At 34.8% G+C, this 21,535-nt stretch overlaps 1 protein-coding gene across 1 annotated transcript; it reads right to left on the bottom strand.

Annotated features, from left to right (window-relative positions):
* Nucleotides 1–2,522: 2,522 nt before the first annotated feature.
* Nucleotides 2,523–19,763, bottom strand: LOC133182132 (sacsin-like). Its single transcript, XM_061316858.1, has 8 exons — nucleotides 19,605–19,763; nucleotides 19,308–19,424; nucleotides 18,973–19,120; nucleotides 17,501–18,652; nucleotides 16,974–17,106; nucleotides 16,489–16,769; nucleotides 5,228–15,984; nucleotides 2,523–2,937 (listed from the first exon to the last, which is right to left on the bottom strand). The coding sequence occupies exons 1-8, from the start codon at nucleotides 19,728–19,730 to the stop codon at nucleotides 2,668–2,670; spliced, it is 12,984 nt and encodes a 4,327-aa protein (XP_061172842.1). The 5' UTR covers nucleotides 19,731–19,763; the 3' UTR covers nucleotides 2,523–2,667.
* Nucleotides 19,764–21,535: the final 1,772 nt, after the last annotated feature.

Here is a 21,535-nt window from a genome sequence, read left to right as displayed (position 1 = left end):
ATGTCTTACTTTCATGCTTGTTGGTGCTTCGTTAATGCTAAGAATAATAAAATCATATCAATTAATGATCGAATTTTGTGTTATACTTAGGATACTTAGGATTATTTAATCTACTGAATATTATGGAATGTTTATTTTTTAATAGACATTTCCTATTCTTGAAAGTTTAGCGATACAAATTGTGATGGCAAATTTGACGGGCCTTTATGAATTTGTTTTCTACTGAGAGATGTTATTCCCCTTTGCTATTCACCTAGGATAATTAATCACTGTAACAAATGTTATTGAAAGGTTAATTGAATAACAGAATTATACAACAATTTTCATAATTTTTTCATACAACAAGTACTTTCATAGTTTTTAATAGTCAGGTACATTTGTAAATAATAGAAAAATAAAATGGGACAAAAATACGTTATCTTTATACATAAAATATTCTTCAAAGACCAAGAGACCAATGTGAGAGGGAATGAGATGGCTAGACTTATATTGATCATAAGCTAGTAAACAGATCAATAGATCAATTTTACGATGTGTTATCGAGTACTAAATTTTGCTGATCTCTGATCATTCTATTTTGCTTTTGTGCACATAGCTTGGTTTATCAGCTTAGTTTGTTTTAGTTTATACTTCAATCTATGGATCCTTTACAGTGTCGTATTATACTCAGGTGACCGTTAAGGCCCTTGGGCCTCTTGTTTAGAAATATTATTCTCTAGAGCAGCATGGCAATATTTGTCATATATACATGTAAATATTAAAAAATCCCAATGTATACACTCATAAATCATAGCTCGAAGAACTAGAGCTTGGATAAAATACAGATTCTCAATTTTACAGAGAAATACTCGTATACTGGAAATAAACAAAATGTTTTCAAGATTAACCACATTGTATCTTTTTGATATGCCAAATTTTCAAATCATGTGATTGATGTGAATTCATTTTTTTTTTCAAATTACAGGCCCTGGGGTTACCATAGGAGCTATAATGGGATATTAAATTTTTAAAATATCACTTTAATTAGGACATCGTACTCAGGTGACTTATTGCAATCTGTTTTAGTCCATTCGTCATGCATCATTTGCTGTCTGTTGACATTGGTCGTAAACTTTTTTTGTCTAAAACAACAGAACCAATTTCAACCAAATTTGGTTTTAACTCTTTATGGGTAAAGGGAAACAAAAATAGTGAATTTCATAGTCTCTGCCTCTCAAAATCATCTAAATGCACAAATGCTTCAAAAATCTTCTCATCCTGTATATTAAGCAGACAAAGTGCATAGATATGATGAGCATGGGTGCAATATCACAAAAGTGTGATATTCATGGCCCCAGTAAAAATGCATTAATTCTTTGAAATTTTTTCTCTCTGCTCCTGGGTATTAAACAGACAAATTTATTTTGTGCATGATTATGTTGAGAAAGGGTGCCTCGATTTTTCCAAATCTGTGAAATTCATGGCCTCTTCAGGGGTTCTAGTGTTAGATCAGTGCTTATGCTCATATAGTGACAATGCATTAATTCTTTGAATCTCTCTGCTCCTGTGTAGTAAACAGATAAAACTCATGCATGATTACAATGAGCAAGGTCACAGTTTCTAAAATTGTGAAATGTACAATACCAGACTTACTTTGGATGCTGGATGTGAAAGATGCTTTCCTGATTTCAATAATTGTTACTGTTCCAATACTAATTAAGATGCTTTAATATTAGTATCATATATCATTTATGCATGAAATATATGGAGATAACGAACAGTATCAATCAGGTGTTACTTATACCAACTGAGAATTAAATGTCATACATATATTTATAAGATAAAAGCAAAATGCCAATCATCCAAAAAATTCTTTCTAGGATGTAAAGCAAATCTAAATATCACAAACATGGCAAAACTTTGTAAACTTAGAGAGAGCTAGAAATTTAAAGAGATTGAATTTTGAATTCATAAGATCAGGACTTCTGACTCAATTCAAAAATCCAGGTTTTTGACGAAGACTCCAAAGAGAATGCAGAATAATCTATATTTTAAGAATGTGATTAACATTTTTTCCACACTTCTAATCACATGTTTGAAAAAAAATAATTCTATATATACATGTACATTAATTTGTTAATCAAACATATCATTTTAAGGATGATAATCATGTAAATATTATGAAGGAATAGAAAAAAATATTTTGTAATATTCAATCATTAAAATTAACTTTACCGAGTGATGCGCATACTATAGTCTGTGTAAAATGCCTCAGTCTAAACACATGTACATTTATACATCCTGATTTACACAATGACATACAGGCATCATTGCAATGCAATATGTAATTTGGTACACTTCATATAATATATGCATTGTGCAAACAAAAAGAGTTATAAATTTAAGACAATTCACAATCAAAGAAAATTTTTCAGAAGCATGAACTATTAACATTGGTTACAAAATGTAAAAATACAATTCACAGCAAATACATCAGAAATTATATGTACAATAAGGCTTTGTCCATTTGGGTAAAGTGGTGAAATTGAGAATTGTAAAATTTAAAAACTTGAAATAAAAAAAAAAAACACTAAACAAAATTGTAACTTAAGCTGAGAGAAAAATCTATTGTACTATTATGTAATACAGGTTGAAAAAACTTGTTCAATTTTTTTTTCAATCCACATTTCAAAGTAAAAGGTCATCAACCTTTTCTACTATAAATTTAGCTAGGCTCAATGCCTGATTTGCTTGGATGCTATTGTATGCCAAGGATGGCCTATGATTCCCATCTGGATACCTCATTCTTTTAGTTTCATGTGTTAAATTTTGTAGTTCTTGTGCTGAACGTTGAATGTCTTCAGGACATGCTCGAGCAAGATCTGACAGGTTTTCAGAGCGCACAACACGCTTGGCATCTTCATTGTACTGCCATGCTATCAATGCTTTTTCTGCAGCCTTCAAATACAGGAATGAAAAATAAAAAGATATGACCATACATTATGAATGATGCGGCAGACCTCTTGATATATATATATATATATATATATATATATATATATATATATATATATATATATATATATATATATATATATATATATATATATATATAATTTTTTGCTTTTTAAGTTAAGATACACCATCATTGACAAAACTGTTTAATAATGGATTGGGTACAAGTTTTTAAACCAAGCTGCATTGATTTTAATCATGTAAACAGATTGCTAGCCTAAATGACCATGGGTACAGAGAAAGATTTTCAAAGAAGTAATGGTTTTTCAACATGTGAGCAATTATACTCAACCCGAGGGATTAAACTAGGATTTTCTCATTGACCTGCCTATAAGTTGGTACTGATTGCTTCCAGAATCTGGTGCCAATTTCTGATTGATACTCTAATGGATTTACCTGTATTTCAAAGTATGTATTTGCCCATATTTCAACGTATATTTTGATGTATGATATCGATTATTGATATTTTATTTATGATTTAAACAAATATAAGATCATTAATTTGCAAGGATTTTAATGATAATCTAACAACAAAACTTTATGATAAATGTGACGACTTTAACTTTTCTATCATCAACTTCGTTTATTTGTGAAGCAATATACCCTTATCACCTGTATATGGGGTTTATATCTTCCAATTGATTCGATATGCAAGAGCATGTTCCACGTACGAACAATTTCTAAAACGAGGCAAGCTATTGACAAACAAGTTGATGAAACAAGGCTATCAACAGTCTCGTTTAAAAATCATCATTTCGGAAGTTCTATGGTCGATACAATGACCTTGTCAGGAAATATAATTCATCATTAAGTCGAATGCTGACTGATGTTTTCATGCTAGTTGTTAGGCCATTATTTAAACACTTAGTTGTCATTTGTCTGATTTGATCTGTTTTTAGAGGTCTGTATATGTTCTGCTTCCAATTAGTATTGTTTTAATATACTTTTGAGCTTGATTACTGTTCGCTATCTCCATTCCGAATTGTTAAGCGCACGGCGGGTGTGTTCAACAGAAAATGCTTACTCCCCCATGGCACCTGATCGAACCATTGATGTTTTTTAAAGGTCGGTGTTTGCCTTTCTCTAAGTCTGTTCTGTTTCAGTGGACTTTTGATTTTGATTACTGTTTGTTATCTTCGTATTCAAGATTGCTGTTTGTTTTCTTCGTATTTCATGAGACCAAATAGACCCAGGTCCCGTGTCACAATACATGATGGCCACACGTGCTGAGTGCAGGTTTACATTTGAAGCCTTCCATTTGCATTAGTGGCATCTCCATATGAATGAAAACTACATTCCCAAAGAGACGTAAAGAAAACAAACAACAAACAAATCATATATGCCTTTGACATGTCAAAGCACGTGTTTTTCAATCAGATGTTTGTTTGTTGTTTAACGTCCCTCTCGAGAATTTTTCACTCATAAAGAGACGCCACCACTTGCCAGTGGTGGGCTGCAAATTTATACCTATACTCGGCATTCAGGGCCATTGAGCAGTGAGGGATCTTTTTCGTGCCAACACCTACTGCAACACGGAATCTGGGTTTATACAGTCTCATCCGAAGGACATCCCGCAGTGGGATTCGAACCCGCGACGTAAGGATCAGCTCCTTACTCAGCCACTCTAGAGCAAATGCTCTAACCACTGCGCTATGCGGGCGACATCAGATGTTTGAATGCCACTGAGATATTTGGGCCTCAGCTTGATTGGATGTTGTCTAATATCCCGATCAAGAATTCTTCACTCATGCGGAGACATCACCTGCTTTAGGTGAAATGCCTCAAGTTTTCACCAACACTTTCCACATATAGTCGTAGCAGTGAAGGTTCTTTATTGTGTCGCAGTCTACCATGGCACGAGACCTTGGAATTTAATTCACTTCTCATGCCAGGTGCTTGGCAAAGGTACAGTCACTTAACCTTTGTTAACGTTTTGGGTTTGACATGGTGCCAGTAATAAGAAGCAAGTGCCCAACATCTATTTTAAAAACACCATGACTGACTTACAGCATCAGAATTTTGGGTCCCATTTTTGAAGAAGCTTTAGAGTTGCAAAGACCAGAGGAGAAAAGTGCAGAGTCACCTTAAATAGGAATACTATACTTCAACTAAACTTTAAGATATTCTGAAGTTGCAAAGTTTTAGATTCAAGTTGTAAAGTACAAGTATTAATCCAAAATGTAAGTAAAACAGTCTTAAAGAGTGCCTTATAGTGTATATATTGATTACTTACTTGATGACTGGAGAGACAAATCCAGTTGAAGAAATCATCCTCTAAACATTCGGTTTTTCTTGCAAAGCGCAGGTCATACTTGGATTCCTCCAACCATTTAGATGCTTCAAATGGCTGTGGGTTGGGGCAGTAGGTTTCCTCAGTCTGTTGATTTGGTCTTCTTGATGATGACGAAGTCCGATGAAAATAATGTTGGTATTCTTGTTCTCGTCGGAAAAAGGTTTCAAATTCTCTGAAAAATTGATCACTCCAAGGGTGATTTTCATTTGTTTGTTCTGTTCTATCTGTTATGTCAACATTTTCTCCATTTTCAAGTTTCTGAATTATATTTCTTATATACTGAAATACTTTTGTTGCTCTTTCAACATCGTGTGGATTTTTATCTGGATGCCACTGGAACATTACTCTGCGACAGATATTTCCTCTTTGTTCTTTTGGCAATGTGAATGCATGTTTCAAACATTCTCTGATTTCTTTGAATATATCTTCCAGTGTTCTATTATCTCGAGATGGTAAATTGTTTGTGGAACTTGCTTCTTCTGATGGTTCTCTTTGATATAACACTTGAACCTGAAAAGCTTCGAAATTATTAAAATCGTCAGGTACCTTAGATCTATTGAATTTGTATAGTTCATAGGCTTTCATCTCCATTACTTTTTGTGGCTCAGTTTGGACAAGATATGCTTGCAGAAATATCATATCACTTGTATTGGTAGCTGACGAAAGCTTTTCTTTCACTATTGCATATTTGTATTCCATATCACCCTTACTGTTCGTTCCAGTAAGGTGTGCAACATATTCATTAGGCTCAAACGAAATAAAGGCGTTGTCTAGAATACCATGCCATCGGATCTCTACAACATCACCAGGATTGGGAAGCTGATGGGAAAAATCTTTATGCTTTCTGTTTAGAGATTGAACAAAACGTTCATCCAAGAAGGATTCAATTTCATCACGACTTCTTACTTTGTTGCATATCATATGAAGGTAATCTGATAGTGTTTTATGGAAATTACAACCAGTGCATTTTCTTATAGCTGTAGAAATGTAATCTAGATATTTTTTCACAACCTTTTCTGGATCATATTCATCAGAAAAATCCGAATAAATAGAACATTTTAAATGACCATTTTCTTCACTGCAGTCTAAACAACACCTACGAGATCTGCTTTGAATATGTCTGTTTTGGTAAATAAACTCTTCCTGTATATTGCTGGCACACTTCAAACATATTGCACGCAAATTTTCCTTTATACGAGAAATTTCATCATCTGATGGTAGATTTTCTCTCTTGTCAAGCCTTTCTTGGTAAACAAGTCTCAAGATTCCATTGATGAATTCACTGCTTGTAAGAAAATCATTTATTTCTCTTGATACTTGGTTGTCTGTGACATTAGCCTTTGAAACATCAATTTTAGATGTGATAACATCAGATATAAACATGGGTCTAATTCTCTTTGGCAGACATTTTATCTTTGCTTGAAAGTTTTCTTCATCCATTCCCTCTATAGATGACAATATACTAAAGTGTTTTTCTGCTTTGATAACTTCACCCATGAATCGAACATTGATGTGCATTAATGATTCAGCTGTTAATAGTTTGCCTTCTTTAGATAATAGGTAAAGTGCCTGGTTCTCAAACATCTGTGAAACATCATCATCGGATGAGAGAAATTCAAACAGAAATTCCATTGCTTTTTGTGCAGTTTTCAGTTCATTTACATTCAATGTATCATCACTGGAATGAATTTCTTCTAAAACCTTTGCAAATGTTTTTGATGATATTTTTCTGGAAGCTCCAAGTTTTTCAAACAGTTGAAAGAAACCAAAATATTCGTCTGGTAAAGCCATTAAATATGGTATCATCTTGTATTTTTCTTCCAGCTGAAGAATGAATCTTTCGCAAGGAAATAAGCATGGAAACTCTGTCATGAATACAAAAGGAATTCTCTTAAAAATGTTAATGTCCATCTTTTGTAAGACTTTTGAATCATTTGCATATTGATAAAATGTTTTCATTAGATTTGAAATACTCGAGACACTTAAGGAACTCAGATCCTTTTCTGATAGATTTCCGATCTTGTTGCATACTGTTTGAATATGAGTAAGAACTGTCTCGGCTGTTGGTTTCTGAACTCCAAGGTTACACAGTTCAAGTCCACCAAACACAATTTCACTGCTAATCCAAGAAGGCAGAATACGACATTGTGTCCAGATGATGCGTTCAAATTTGTTCATCACAGATCCTTGGAAACGTATAAGATGATTTGATTTATCTTGTGGATAAGGATATATTCGACAATACACTGCATTTATTTGGTGTGGAACGACAAATTTTATTCGACTCACTCGTTTAAGAAAATCAGCGGAGTGAAGCTGAGTTGCATATAATAGATGATTGACAAGGCATCTTGATTTGTTTTCAATAATTTCAGACATTCCACTGCGTCCTTGTAATTCTAACTGCAACACAAACTCTAAAAACAAATCTTTTGTCACTTCAGTTTTCATGCCAACTAAAGTCATGAAATTTTTCCATGCAAGAGTTGAAAAAGGATGAGGCGGGTAGCATTTTGGATCTTCGCACATGACCTTCATCAGTTCATTGAAGGGGCTGAGGAACTCAGAAGCTAACTTGAAAGTTCCATCAACTTGGGGTATAAATGGTATTCCTGTCAATGCCTTCACAAGTTTGTTTTGTTCCTCACTATAGGTAGTAGAATGTTTCAACAATTGATCTTTAATATATTCAAGGTGGACCAATCTATGCTCTTCGGGTATATTTTGAAAGAATGGAAGAATATGTACTCTGTACACTTCACATATGCTATGCTCTGTCACGTTGAAACGCTCAAATATGCATCTCAGTCGTTCATTTCTGCGTAGCAAAATTTTGCACGTCCGTTCAGCCCACTTGTTCATTCCATCTGCTGGAAGTCCACCAGGAAGAACTAATATATCACGATTTTCTTCAAGACTAATTTTTTGTCCATGTACTGTCGTGAATAATGGGAGCTTTCTTAACTTGTCAAGACAATCTCCTGCATTTGGAAAGCTCAGTAATTCTGTTAGTCCTCCTGCAAAGTATTCTAAAATTTTGTCACAGTCGTCAAACATTATTTGATCATTCTCAGAAATTAATTGCCTATGAACATACAAACATTCTAAAACATCCGATATACGATCTTGCGAAGCAACAAGATGGCGCAGTGGATGATTTGGCGGCAGACAGTCATCGTTTAAAATAGGTAAATTTAGTTTTCTAAGAGATATTTCCATGGCAGGCTGAAAAGATGACAAATTGATGACATGGCAGGCGAATTCTACTGGAATAAGTAAGTGTTGAACATCACTTAAAGATCCCAGGAACCGTTTCCCACATACTTGTGTGGCAGGAATAAGGCACCATGGAAGAATTGGGTGAATTAGGCGTTTTATTTCCAGTTGATCTCGGGTCTCGCCCAACTCTTTCTTGAGGAATTTCCAAAGTTTCTTCATCCACTCTTTATTAGGAATGTTTGACTGATGAGGGTTCCATTGACAATTTCGATGACGATAACTGTCATAATCCAATTCAAAATTCAGACGTTCTTCAAACTTTTGAACAGTCATTTTTTCAATGCAATTTATTTCCACTTTTGAGAGTAGTTCATGCAATTTTTTGTGAAGTTTCTTTTCTGCTGAACTTGGAATCAAGTCTGAAAAGGGTGTAAGTATGACAGGATTTTCACTTCGATATTCTACAAGATTTCCCGTTTCCAACAAACAGATTGGGAGTCCTTCTATTTCTCCGTTGAAATTTTCACTTTTCATGCAAAACTCTAAACATGCAATTAAACGTTCAACTCTTTTGAAAGGTGATTTTACTAATTCTAAGAATCCATTAATTCTGATAATGTTTTTAACTTCACAGTTTTCTGATTTCAGAAATTCAATCACATTTTCTGGACTTAATTTATCGATTGATATATCGGCATTTTCCATGCATGTGCAGATCCATATTGGTGTATCTACAAGTTTCATATTTAAGTCTTTTGCAATCTCAATTATTTTTTCATCGTTTCTGTAATCTTTGTTGAAAAGAACTTTTCCTTTTTCTTCGTACAGGGAATAGCCAAAAACTTTGCAAACATCTTGTTTGATCAAACGGCAAGAAAAAAACAAGTTCATGTTTCTCTCTGCAATACAGTCATAAACCGCTCTCCCAAGATGTTTCCAATAATGGTTACTGGCTAATGCAACATTTGGAAAGAAACTATGAAAGTTATCAAGTTTTCTCTGAAGATTAAGGGTTTCATATTCTTCCATGGAGGACAACCCCATAATACTTTGTAATAAGTCCAATGCTTTTGCATAGATTGGAGCGATAACATGAGATAATAACATGTAGTTCCACTGTGTTCTGTATTCTCTTTTATCATCTTTCCACAAATCTCTTCTCGATTCGTTGTCAAGGGAAAAATGACCATTGATGTGCAAAGTCAAGCCTGTTTGACAAGGTAGAGGCAAAAAGCAAAATGCAGTTGCATTTTGAAGAGCAGAGCTCTCCAAAGGCATTGCAATTCCTCCCTGAGGCAGAAGACCTAAGTTCTGATCATCAAAAGCATCTTGGACTGAATTTGGAATACAAATTCCTTCATGGAACCCAAACGTTTGAATGAGACACCATTTTTTATCTTTTTGAAATGTACTTTTGATAGTCACAAAATAAGTAACATCAATTTTCTCCGTTATGAACATTTCTCTTTTTTGCTGGAACATTGATGACATTTTCACGACATATTTGTCAAACTCTGATTTTTTGGATTTGTCTTCATCTGAAAGCAATAATTCAGTAGTATTTTTCACAACTAATTCTCCATTTTCGATGCTTGCTATTGATATTTTTGTCACATTTCGCAAAAATAATAAGGATTTTGCCATCTCCAATTCAAATGTCTCTAACATATTCAAGATAGTTTGTTTTGAAACTTCTTTATTTGAAAGTTCAGACTCTCTTGCAAACTGGGGAGTGCGAAGAGGCAACCGAAACACTGTTCCTGGTGATTGAAGCAAAATATCCTCATGATAACATTTAAATACATCTGCGAATGGAATTCTTAAATCACTTAGCTGAGTAAATTGTGCCCCAGGAGAACATTCATTTGCACCCGGTGCATACTTGCAATGCGGATCCATAACACACAATGTATCTTTGTCTTCTTCTGGTGATTTCGAAAGGAATGATGGAACATCTGTTATGTGATATACAGCATTGAAACCAACTCCATATTGTCCAGTTTTTGTAGGATCATCCCCTTTCGATCCTCTTCCTAAGTGTTGAATTCCAACAATGTCATTTTCGGTAAAGTGGCTATTGTTGTAGGCTAAAAGTGCAGGTCCTTGAAGAGGATGCCAAGACGAATCAAATGTTTGTTCCGTCTCATAGGTGTTAAAATCTGTGATGAACATTACTTCTGTGGCCTTGGCATCATCAGCATTTTGCAACATTTCTTTTAAAACTCCTTCACTGAATGGATACTCCTGAAGTATTCTTTTTATTCGATCAGAAAGTTCTTCTTTTTGTCCAAACGGTTTCAACTGTTTTACATAATTTTGCATTAGTGATCCACTTACCTTCGACTGCACACCTAGAATTCGAGCATCAGCCTCTCTTATCTTTGGATGTGGGTATTTTAACGATTCACCCTTCTTTAACATTGTACTGTCATCTAAACACAAACGACGAATCGGAGAAAAGATTCCATATTCATCGGGAATACAAATATCAAGAAATTCTTCAGGATATTTGGTTCTTTTGTACACTTTTGCAAGTAATTCAACAAGATTACACGCAAGGTCTAAAGACTGTTCATCTAGTTTACCTCTGTGTTTCTTTGTCATCTCTTTTAGAATCGGAATTACATCCTCTTCTTGAAATTCCTGTTTAACACCAATTTTTTGCAAAAAAAATGTGTTGCTTTTCCATGTGATGCGATCTAAGCCAAATAATTCTGGAAAGCAATTTACTTGAATAGAAAATGCAGTTTGATTTGGCTTAACGAATGTATCATCAATAAGTAGACAGGGTTTGTCTCTTAGCATTTCAATTTCTGACGATGATTCACTTCGGCAAACACTGTCTAGATATTCATATATATCAGCACAAATAGTTCTTAACAGTCTTTTGGAGACGTCCGAAAATGAAGCAGGTTCAGTATTTTGACATATATCGATTAGCTGCTTGACCACTATGGCTGTTTGTATTTCCTTTTTGAAATTTACACCAATTTCAAGTAGCACATTTTTGGGGTACATTGATACCTGCAACACTGACATGTTTAGAATTAGTTCTCGGCATCCGACCAAATTTTTACAAGAGTCCGAGTAAAGATCAGATGGTTTAGCCAGTGTGCATGAAAAATTTTCTTCTGAGTGTAGAGAGCACTTTGAGGTAAATCTTTTGCAATTACTGTCATCTAAGAACCATGACAATGACCAATTCGTTGGTTTTGGTAAAGTTGGTAGAAATGCAATGTTTTTAACCCTGGTGATTAAATTTTTCGTCAAGGACTTGGTATCTTGAAGATATTTCAAAATGTTATTACATCTTTCGATACTACATTTAGCACATTTCTCAGCAATACTTTGAACCGAAGAAATTCGTTCAATCAAGATGTCTTCTTTTATCTCATCTATCATCATTCCCATTGACTTCAGTACTACTTGTCTAGCATATGATTCAAACTCTCTTGCAACAAAACGTTCGTCCTCCTCGCAAAACAGAGATGCTCCTCGTCCGCCTCGCTTCACCAACTCACAAGGTCTCTTCAGTGTTCCGTTGGGAGTTGTAGGTATACATCTGATTGCTTCAATTTTAGATGTAACTGATTTATTTGCCTCATCTAATGCAAATAAGACCAGATTTGATATCATTTCAGACGACCAGTATTTATCGTTGATATTTTTCAAAAATATCTCTACATAAAAACTTTCTAAAGAGATAATTTTCGACTGCATCTTTTCAGGTAGTCTTCCAAATAATATCTCAAAACTTTCTGAAATCTGTTTTTCCAGTGGAATCAAGAAAACTTCATCGTTTTCCCTGTATTTGATTGTTGCATTTGTGGCTATTTCCCCTATTTTTGACGTTTGCAGCATTGGGTCCAAGAATATGGCTTTACTCAAAGGTAACCACATGTCATCTTTACAAAAAACTTTGTTGTCTTGCTGAACAACTCTTTCATAAAATATTCTGAAAAAAGCATCAAACAAACTGTTTTCAGTATTTTTTGAGACTACTGGCCACAAATCTTGGTACTTTTCACAAATTATGTTATTTATCTCCATTGATTCAATCAAATGGATATATGCACGAATTACTGCGTCAGACAGCAATGCTTGATTCCACTCATGCCCAAAATCGATTTTGTCATCGGTTGTTTTCGAGGAGAGTTGTCTTCGATTTGAGGACACGGCAAACGACCCATTGACATGCACTGGAAGTGGTGAAGTAACCGGTAAAGGTAAGTAACAAAAAATATGACTTTCTCTGTAAAATCCATGAGGTGCTGCTTTCAAGGGTTTATACTCTAAAAAACCATCTTCCCCCTCAACGTAAACTGCTATGCTTGCCAGTGGCAGAACACCTTGAAGAGAAGCATCCTTTCCCATTTTTAAGCTTGCAGACGTACCAGATGCCCATGATGTGAACCATTTTGTTTCAGATCTCCCTATGTTTGACTTGAAAATCTGTTGGCAATGATGAGTAACTTCAGTTGTTACTTTAATTAATGCTGTTTGAAGAACTTGCTGAGGTTCTTTTCGAAAATAATTTTGACATTCTTTCATACTTATTCCAAACGATGTTAATATATCAGAATTGTACATAGTATCCTCTCGACACACTCGATGTAGAAGAACCATTTCATTTACACTGCCTTTCCTTGAAAGATGATAGAATTCAATTTCTTTCACATGTTGCGTGAAAAGAAGCAAGTTTCCTGCATTTTCCGTGAACAATCTTATCATACTTTTCATTTCAAGTTGATCATATGCTTTTTCACTTATTTCACTTTGAAAAGCTTGTTCTTTTGTTCGTAATGGAAATCGGAAGAGAGTTCCTTCACACCATGGATTCTCAGTATCTAAATTGCATCCAAAGATTTTATTAAAAGGCATAAATTGGTTTTTCATTCTTCTCAGCAGAATCTTGTTTTTTGTTGCTCTTAGGTCTATTTTAAGTCCTGGGTTACTTTTTTTCACAGCTTTACCAAGATATTTTGCATGTGGATCAAAAATAACCATATTTGATCCGGTAATGAAGGAAGGAACATCTGTTAGGTTGTATACTGAGCAAAATCCCAATCCAAATTTACCAACTTTTGTTAAATCATCCGCTTTGGTTGCCCCACTTAGCTTTGTGATATTCTCTAAATCCTTTTGAGAAAACAGAGCGTCATTAAAAGCCCATAAGGCTGGTCCTTGGCAGGATTCCATATGTTCATCGATTAGCCTTGATCTACAATTCATGTTTTCTCTTTCATCGTACAGAAAACACACCTTTTTGGCTTTAGCATCATCTGCATTTTGTACTATTTCTTTCGGAACTGCAAAACCATCCTTGTAATCTTTCAGAAGATTCTTTATCCGCCTTGTTAACGGTTCTGATTGACCCCACTCTTCGATACCCTCAGTCTCTGAAAGCAAATTTTCTGTGAGAGAAGGTACACCTAATTTTGCTGCTGTGTCAGATGTCACATCCTCGTGAACAAAAAACATCGATTCGCCTTCCTCTTCAGCTAAATCTTTCAACCATTCTGCATTGCAATAATTACAGTCTCTTGGAAGTCGAAATTCTAATTTTGTTTTTGAGCTGGAGTGAATTGGGACTGGAACATTCATACTACTGATTTCAGAAACAGATTTCAACTTATTCAGTATTCGAACAATGATATCAAGATCACGGAGAACACAGTCCACCCCAAGTTGCCCCTTTTCATGGTTGTTTTTCAATGCATTCAAAATGCTGATAAGTGTTTCCGGTGATTGCTGAGGCGTGCAGCCAAGGTGCTCTGCTAACTGTTTCATTTCTGGTGTTTGAAACTCCTTTGGTAAAGGTACAAGATATGGGTGAAGATCAATATCACTTGAACTTTTGTTGATGCATATTTGATTTGGTGGAGTAAATCCGTCACCCATCCACATATTTTCAAGTGGAATGTTGATGTGCCTTCTTAATGAATGAAGGTCAGCTAAGTGCTTATAGAGAAGCTTAATTGGAAGGAGATATTCTGATTTGTAGTCCTCTTCGTAATTTTCTACATATTTTGAATGTTGTTCCAAAACAAGTTCTAGATCTGGTGTTCTTTGCCATCCAAATTCCTCAACAAGTACCGAAGATGTATCAGAGGAAATAATTGGGGCTACAGATCCGACAAGTGCTTGGTACTCACTGTGATATACATCGGATGGTTTGCTGTAAAAATGATTTGACTTGTACAATGTCAAATTTGGTATCTGAGAACTTGTGCTTTGCTGTGGTCGTATTATTTCTAAGTGCATCAGGTGCGCTCTCAGAGTTTTTCTTTGGTCTTGCACACTCTTGTGAAACAATTGTCGTCTGGTGATTAATATTTTCATAAGTGCTGATTGTCTTTCTTTATCAGTAGAAGTTACACGGTTTTCAAAGCTGCTCCTGTGTATTTCAATAGCAGCATGATATATATCTGTTGCTGTTAACATTTCCCTAGACTTAAGTCCAAGTTTTCGGAGAACTTTCAGTCCTTTAGCCTGCACACTTTTGGCTGGAAACATTGACTCGTCCACAATTATTTTACAAGCTATCTCATCATCAGGATCATATAACTCAGAGGCTTTTTTGTACATGTATGTTCTGGTCTGAACAAACGGCACTCTTCTAATAAGGTGCAGGAGCTCATCACTTTTATTGTAAACCTTTTTTTCTATGACAAATTTCATTACTTGGAGCAGTTCTTCATGACTATAAAAGTTTGTGTCCAAAACATTATGCAGGATTTCTTTAAAAACATCTAATTCCCTCAGCTCTCTGGCCCCAAGTTCCTTTGCAAAGGAAATGATTTCTGCATTTCTTGTTAGAATGACATCTGAAGGATAACGCACAGGTAAATTTTGTGAAAGAATTCTTTGATTTTGAATAATGCTTACATAGCCCTTCACAGTTTCAAAAAGGTTTAAGTTCTGCAATACCCGTTGTGAACATTCGTTAAGGGGTGGGTATCCTCTGCTGAAATATTGTAGGAATTCTTTTCTCTGATCTGCTGTAGCGTTTTCGTTGAACTTCCCAACGTTTTCTGTCCAATTATACATTTGGCCAACGGTATCAATAGCATTGATAAGAACTGCTTTAGATGTACTAGGTATGAATTTGTATAATTGAGGATGTTGGAGAACAAACTCGGGCAATGATTCCAAAACTTTGATAGAAAGCAATTCTAAACAAATTACAATGTTTTTAGACAGCTGACCTTGAACCAAATTTTCTTTCAGTGAGTGCATTCTATAATCATTGCCATCTACTCTTTCTGGAATTAGTGGGAGATGTGACACTTTTCCAAGATTGTTAGGAAATGCTTTGACAATAACGTTCCATACCTTTTCGAGCCATTCGTAATTTATATTCGACTTTGAAATCGTCCATTTGATTGGACATGGACTGTCACTTATATTTTTTTGTATGGTTTGTTTAAGGAGATCAATGAAATTTCTTTCGTGCATGCACTGGATCTGGTATACGCCTAAAAAAGTTGATAAAGAGATACTACACATCATATCATTATCTCAATGATGAAATCCTGCTAATTTAATTCTTACATAAATTTTCATTTTTTTTTTAAATATGGATTGCAATCGAATACAGAATAGTCAATCGATTAACCTCAAGATGTTCCGACCGATTGATCGGTTAATCGAATCAACATGCATATTTTATCGTGTAAGCTCTATTAAAATATACAAGATAAATAGGCGCTAATAATATTATTTTTATATTTTATCAGAATACTATTATAAATTTTATTTCAATTTCAATAAGCAAAAACAAAATTAGGAAAACAATGAAACATTCCTAAAATATCAGATACATTAAAAATTTTCAGACCAGATGTCACGCAAGTTTGCTCCTACCGAGTAACGGCCGGTAAACCGGTTACAAATTGCTATGTCTAGTTAAAAATACCAAGAAGTATACATGTATTAAGCATGATATATGATGATAAAAATTATTTTACTTTTTACATTACCTTTCTTAATCAGATCTGAGAATATTTCTTGGAGATCTGGTGGTAAAGTACGCAATACTACATCATCCATTCCAACCAATATGTCTATAACCTCAGGGGGCACCATGTGTATGAAGTTATTGTTGATCTTGTCTCGACTGAATTTAGTGTATTCTCCACTTTGCAGTGGAACAAGATAAAGGCCTTCCAGTTTGTTCACGTTACAAGAACTCAAAAATCGAAGCAGATTGAACTTGTCATGATCACTGCAACTGGTGTATTCCCCCGACTTTCTCAAGATCCTAAAAGTACAACTAAAATGTACAAACTCATAATGTCCACAGAAATAGAGATGGCGGGCACATGACCTCCCATATCCAATGAAAGAGCGACATTTAAGTCCGACGTAAAATAAAATACGATGTTTGAATCCGACAACAAAAGATGGGTTTGCCTATGAGATCAAATAACTGATAATTAAAGTTAGAATATGTTAGAACTCTTACATGTTTATAAAGTCAGGTGTGACCTCACAGTTTCCCTCCAATTTCATTGTCTTCCACACATGGTCCTCCACATCCACGGTATTTTGATGATACATTTCAAGAATTTTTCGAACTGTTGTTTCTACTTCCTTGTCTTTTTAATAGAAAATTTCAGAAATTAATAAGAGGAAAATATATACGGTATACTGAAGCTTTGAACAAAAGCTGACCAAAACAATTTAAAAAAACTGTTTGTTTGCCCTCTCCGACCGACTGGCTAAAAATGGCTCGACTGAAAACTTTTTTAACCTCCACGAAACGATAATTTATTTCTTTTTATTCCTGAATTTTCTAATCCGGTCAATGTGTATGTTAAAATTTTCTAGGAAAAACAACGTCCCGCCTACCTACCGACCCAATTTTCTTACCCCGAGCCGGGAGAGGGCAAACAAACATTTTAAAAATGGCCAAAGGCTTTTTTATTTATATTTAGTGTGATCTTACCAACATTTCTTTTTATTTTTACTCTATAAAGTTTCTGTAAGTACCTGCATAATTGAACTTGATAGCTCTAAGAAAAGCAGCTTCATTCTTATGGATCCACTTTCCACCGTCATTTGAAGTAAAAAAAAGTGACATGTCTTTCAGTTTTGTGATCATGGGCGAAATCAAAATTTTCCAGTGTTCGTCAACGTTGTCTACATCTGGAATGCATTGGGACACAGCTGCCACTAACTTTTTCTGGTTTTCTTGCCTTTGACTTTCTTCAGCTAGCTCAAGAATAAACTGACAATAGAGCTCGGACAAGACTTCTGTAACGAGAGCTTGGTTCCACTGGATTGTTTTATCTGTGTGTGCGTTGTGACGAATCTGATCTGCCGTAGGCCATTTTACAACCCTTCTATTTTGGCTGAGAGCAAAAAACCCATTTACATGAATTGGCAAACCACTCAGGCTTTTCTCTGTCAACGGAAGTGGCAAAAAGCAGAAAATGTGACCTTGAAAATTCAAAGGGAAATCCATGTCCATAGCAACCCCAACATATGGACTGTAGGAAAGTGATTCATCAAGGGAAAGTTTTTGAAGGTTTGATGACATATGACTCTTTCCTTTGAATAGATTCATTACTTTCCATGTTTTTGATGTAGTGCAAAGTGCTTCATCTGTCACACAGACTGTCATTTCATAGCTGTTCAGGATAGATGTTGAGGGCAAGGTATTTTGCAGGTCCTGAATTTTTGACCTCATATTTGCTCTTGCAGCTCGTACATTTTCCGCCGACAATTCATTTATTTTCACTGAGAAATGGAACGTTCCTATGCTTGTAGTCTTTAAAGATTCTTCTTCTTCCCTCATTAATGTGATACTTTCCAAACATTTCAGAAAAAGTAGTGAAACTGGAGCTTCGTCTTTAAAAGACTCAAAAAGATCTTTCACTTTTGATTTGTTATATTTATTGTCTGACAGCTCAGTCTCCTCTTCCCTTAAAGGAAATCTGAATATTGTTCCCTGAAAATGACCTCTGTCGAGTGTTGTTTCTTCAAACCCCAAAACCCCACTGAATGCTTCTAAGCAGTCCTCCACTTTCATTTTCTTGTACTTGTAAAGTTTCCTGAGCTGCATTGTCTGGCACACCTTTGAAGAATCTTGATGGGGATCTATCACTAGAAGTTGCTTCCCACTGATAATAAGTGGATGATCTAGATACATGTGAGACATTTTATTCATGATACTGGTTTGAACCAAAAAAAAAAAAAAAAATTAAAGTTTATTTTGCATATAAACATTTTATGTATTTTACATTGTGCTTTAATATTGATTAGTTCTGTATACTACAAAAAGTATGTTTATATACTTTTGAATTTGCTCATTGAAACACAGATCAATTAGTTTACACAACTGCACATTAATTTCAAAAAATGGTATTTCAGAAATGTGAAAATGAACCATACTTATGCAATCATTATCTTTTTTGCATATTTGAATATAAGTCCTGAAAAATGGTCAATTGAAAGTTTACCTGTTATATGAAAAACTGACTTGAACCCAAGACCAAATCTTCCTACTTTTGTCCTATCAAATTCCTTTATGCTGCTATACAGCATCTTTATTCCTCTCCAATCCTCTTCTGAAAACACAGCATTGTTGTACACCAGAAGTGCTGGGCCCTTCATAAAGCATATAGAAGACAAATAAGTAAAATTTGAAAAGTATGTATCATATAAAAATCAGGTAACAATGTCTAATGCTTTAATTAGGTTTGATTATTGAACATTTGCACTCCGTTGCTCTGTGGTTTCTTTTAAATTGCCAAATTTCCACTTTGATAGGCTTGATAATTTCATCATGAATTACCCTGAAATATTTTCTGAATGGTGCTCTCTTTGTTGATTCATGCTGAACTGTTCGCCTGCCATCGTACAATATCTTCATTTCTGATGCTCCGGCATCCTCTGCATTTTGAATGATTTCCTGTTTATACAATTAATCATTTAATAAAGGAATCAACATTATTCATGCTAGATTTATTCCTTTAAAGGGACTTTTAAGAAGGCCGACTGGGGTTTTCACTGCACAATACTTTGCGCATCATAGTAAAATCAAGCGTATTTACAGTTTTAAAGCAACTACTTTTACTAATTGAGAGTTTACCTTAAGTATTTGTCCATCATCTGGATATTCACTCAGAATGGTCCTTAGCTGCTTAATGAGAGGGGGTTGTATCATCCCCGAGTATTCAATTTCATCATTAGAATCCGAGTCTACACCGTCCGCCATCTTTGATGAGTGATTACATCAGAAGCAACATAAATAGCTGAAAATATAAGATACGATCCCTCCTAAATTAATAATCCTTAAAAGTAATATAAAGATGTATGATAAATGTTCAAAAATGAACCTGTGTTTGTCAAAACAGAAGACGTTTATGTATAAATTAATAAGAAATTCAATCAAATGATTGCTAAGTTAATCAAACAAAATTAATAACCTGTCGTAAGGTGTTTCAAAACCTTAAGAGGGCTGGGTGGTTGTGGCCATTTTCAGACTCTATTGATCTCCTTTAGAAGAAGAGCTCCATATAAAGATATACAAAAATGATCAAATTTTAAAACTAAAATGTATGAAATTTTTGTTTGCCAAATGATAGTTGACAGCTTAAGATATCATATCTAAAAAATTAATTTATATCTGATGGTTAATTTGTTGACCCCCCAGCCTCCTTAATAAAAACTAGATCAAAGGTTTGTCAATGTTATCCATTCTCTGATTGTGGTTATCCAAAGACTTTTTAAAAAAAAAATCCATTCAAGTACTAAACATACATGGTTTTATTCCTTATCATTTATCGCGGCTGTTTGAAAGCTAGAAATACTTTTAAAAAAGTGAGGAACTACGAAGTCAGAAAATCGAACAGTCCCAAGGTAGAGCATAATATGGCAATGCTCATTTTCTCAAATTTCTATATATTCAAATACAAATGATCTAAATATATGTATCACATTTAAGCAGTAAAAATAAGTTAACGCAGCTTTAAAAACTACACTAGTCATTTTACATGCCTCTATTACTTTGATGAACACAATTTCAAAATTATGTGCAGTAAAGAAGATTTTCTGTCTTGGAATAACGACATTGATTTGGGTGATCTTTTAGAAGCGTATACAGAGCATGAGGACAAATATGCAGCAGAGAACCAGTTCATGCAAACAGATGTTGAAATCCATTTCTGGTTTTCGTGGACACATGACAAAATAGCACACAGTTTACTGCTGGCAAGTGAATGAAACCTAGCTAATTCAGTATATGTGTCAATGCAAGTTATACTTTATTTTCAAAATATGATAAGAATATGATAGGATTTAAATAATTAAAACTATTTCATGTCAAATGAATAATTATTGTTTTACATATTTTTTTCTTTCAGCAAGTTACCACAGAGTAACTCGTAGAACCAAAGACGCTCATTAAGTCCTGCTTCGTCGGTGGACTTTGAGAAAATTTTCCATGATGCGAGCCACCAAACGCTGGAGAAGGTGGGAGACAATCTAATGTACAAGTTATTTGAAGGCAGTCGCATGGAGATTTTGGCCAGCTTTTGCAAAGAGGCAAACTTCCTGGATAGATTTTTCCTTAATCAGCTCTGCAGGATATATTCAGCCTCAACTTGAGTGATGCTAGTGCAAGAGAGCTATACTTTTTCAAACTGAGACTGTCTCCCTGTGTACAGAGTGAATGCGTAACGCTATATAGGGAAAAGGGTTGTAAAGAGAAGAATTTGAACTAGAGATTTCCATCCGTAAGATCGTTGAATTCAGTGACATAGACGGAGATATTGAACAGTTGCAAAATGAAGAAGCACTTGATGGATTCTTTTCTGGTGAATTATTACATGATTGATTGATTGTACGTTGTTTTACGTCCCGATCAAAAATTTTTCACTCATATAGAGACATCAACTATATATCGGTGAAGGGTTTTAAATTTAGACCTTTTCTCGGCACTCAGGGCCGTTGAGGAGTGAGGGTTCTTTATCATGCCAACGCTTACCGTGAAACAGGACCTCGGTTTTTAAGGTCTCATCC

The sequence above is a fragment of the Saccostrea echinata genome, unplaced genomic scaffold (assembly GCF_033153115.1).
Source record: "Saccostrea echinata isolate AGI-Se365-2 ecotype Australia unplaced genomic scaffold, CSIRO_AGI_Sech_v1 ptg000009l, whole genome shotgun sequence".
NCBI classification, from domain to species: Eukaryota; Metazoa; Mollusca; class Bivalvia; order Ostreida; family Ostreidae; genus Saccostrea; species Saccostrea echinata.
This window is presented reverse-complemented; position numbering and strand designations above follow the sequence as displayed.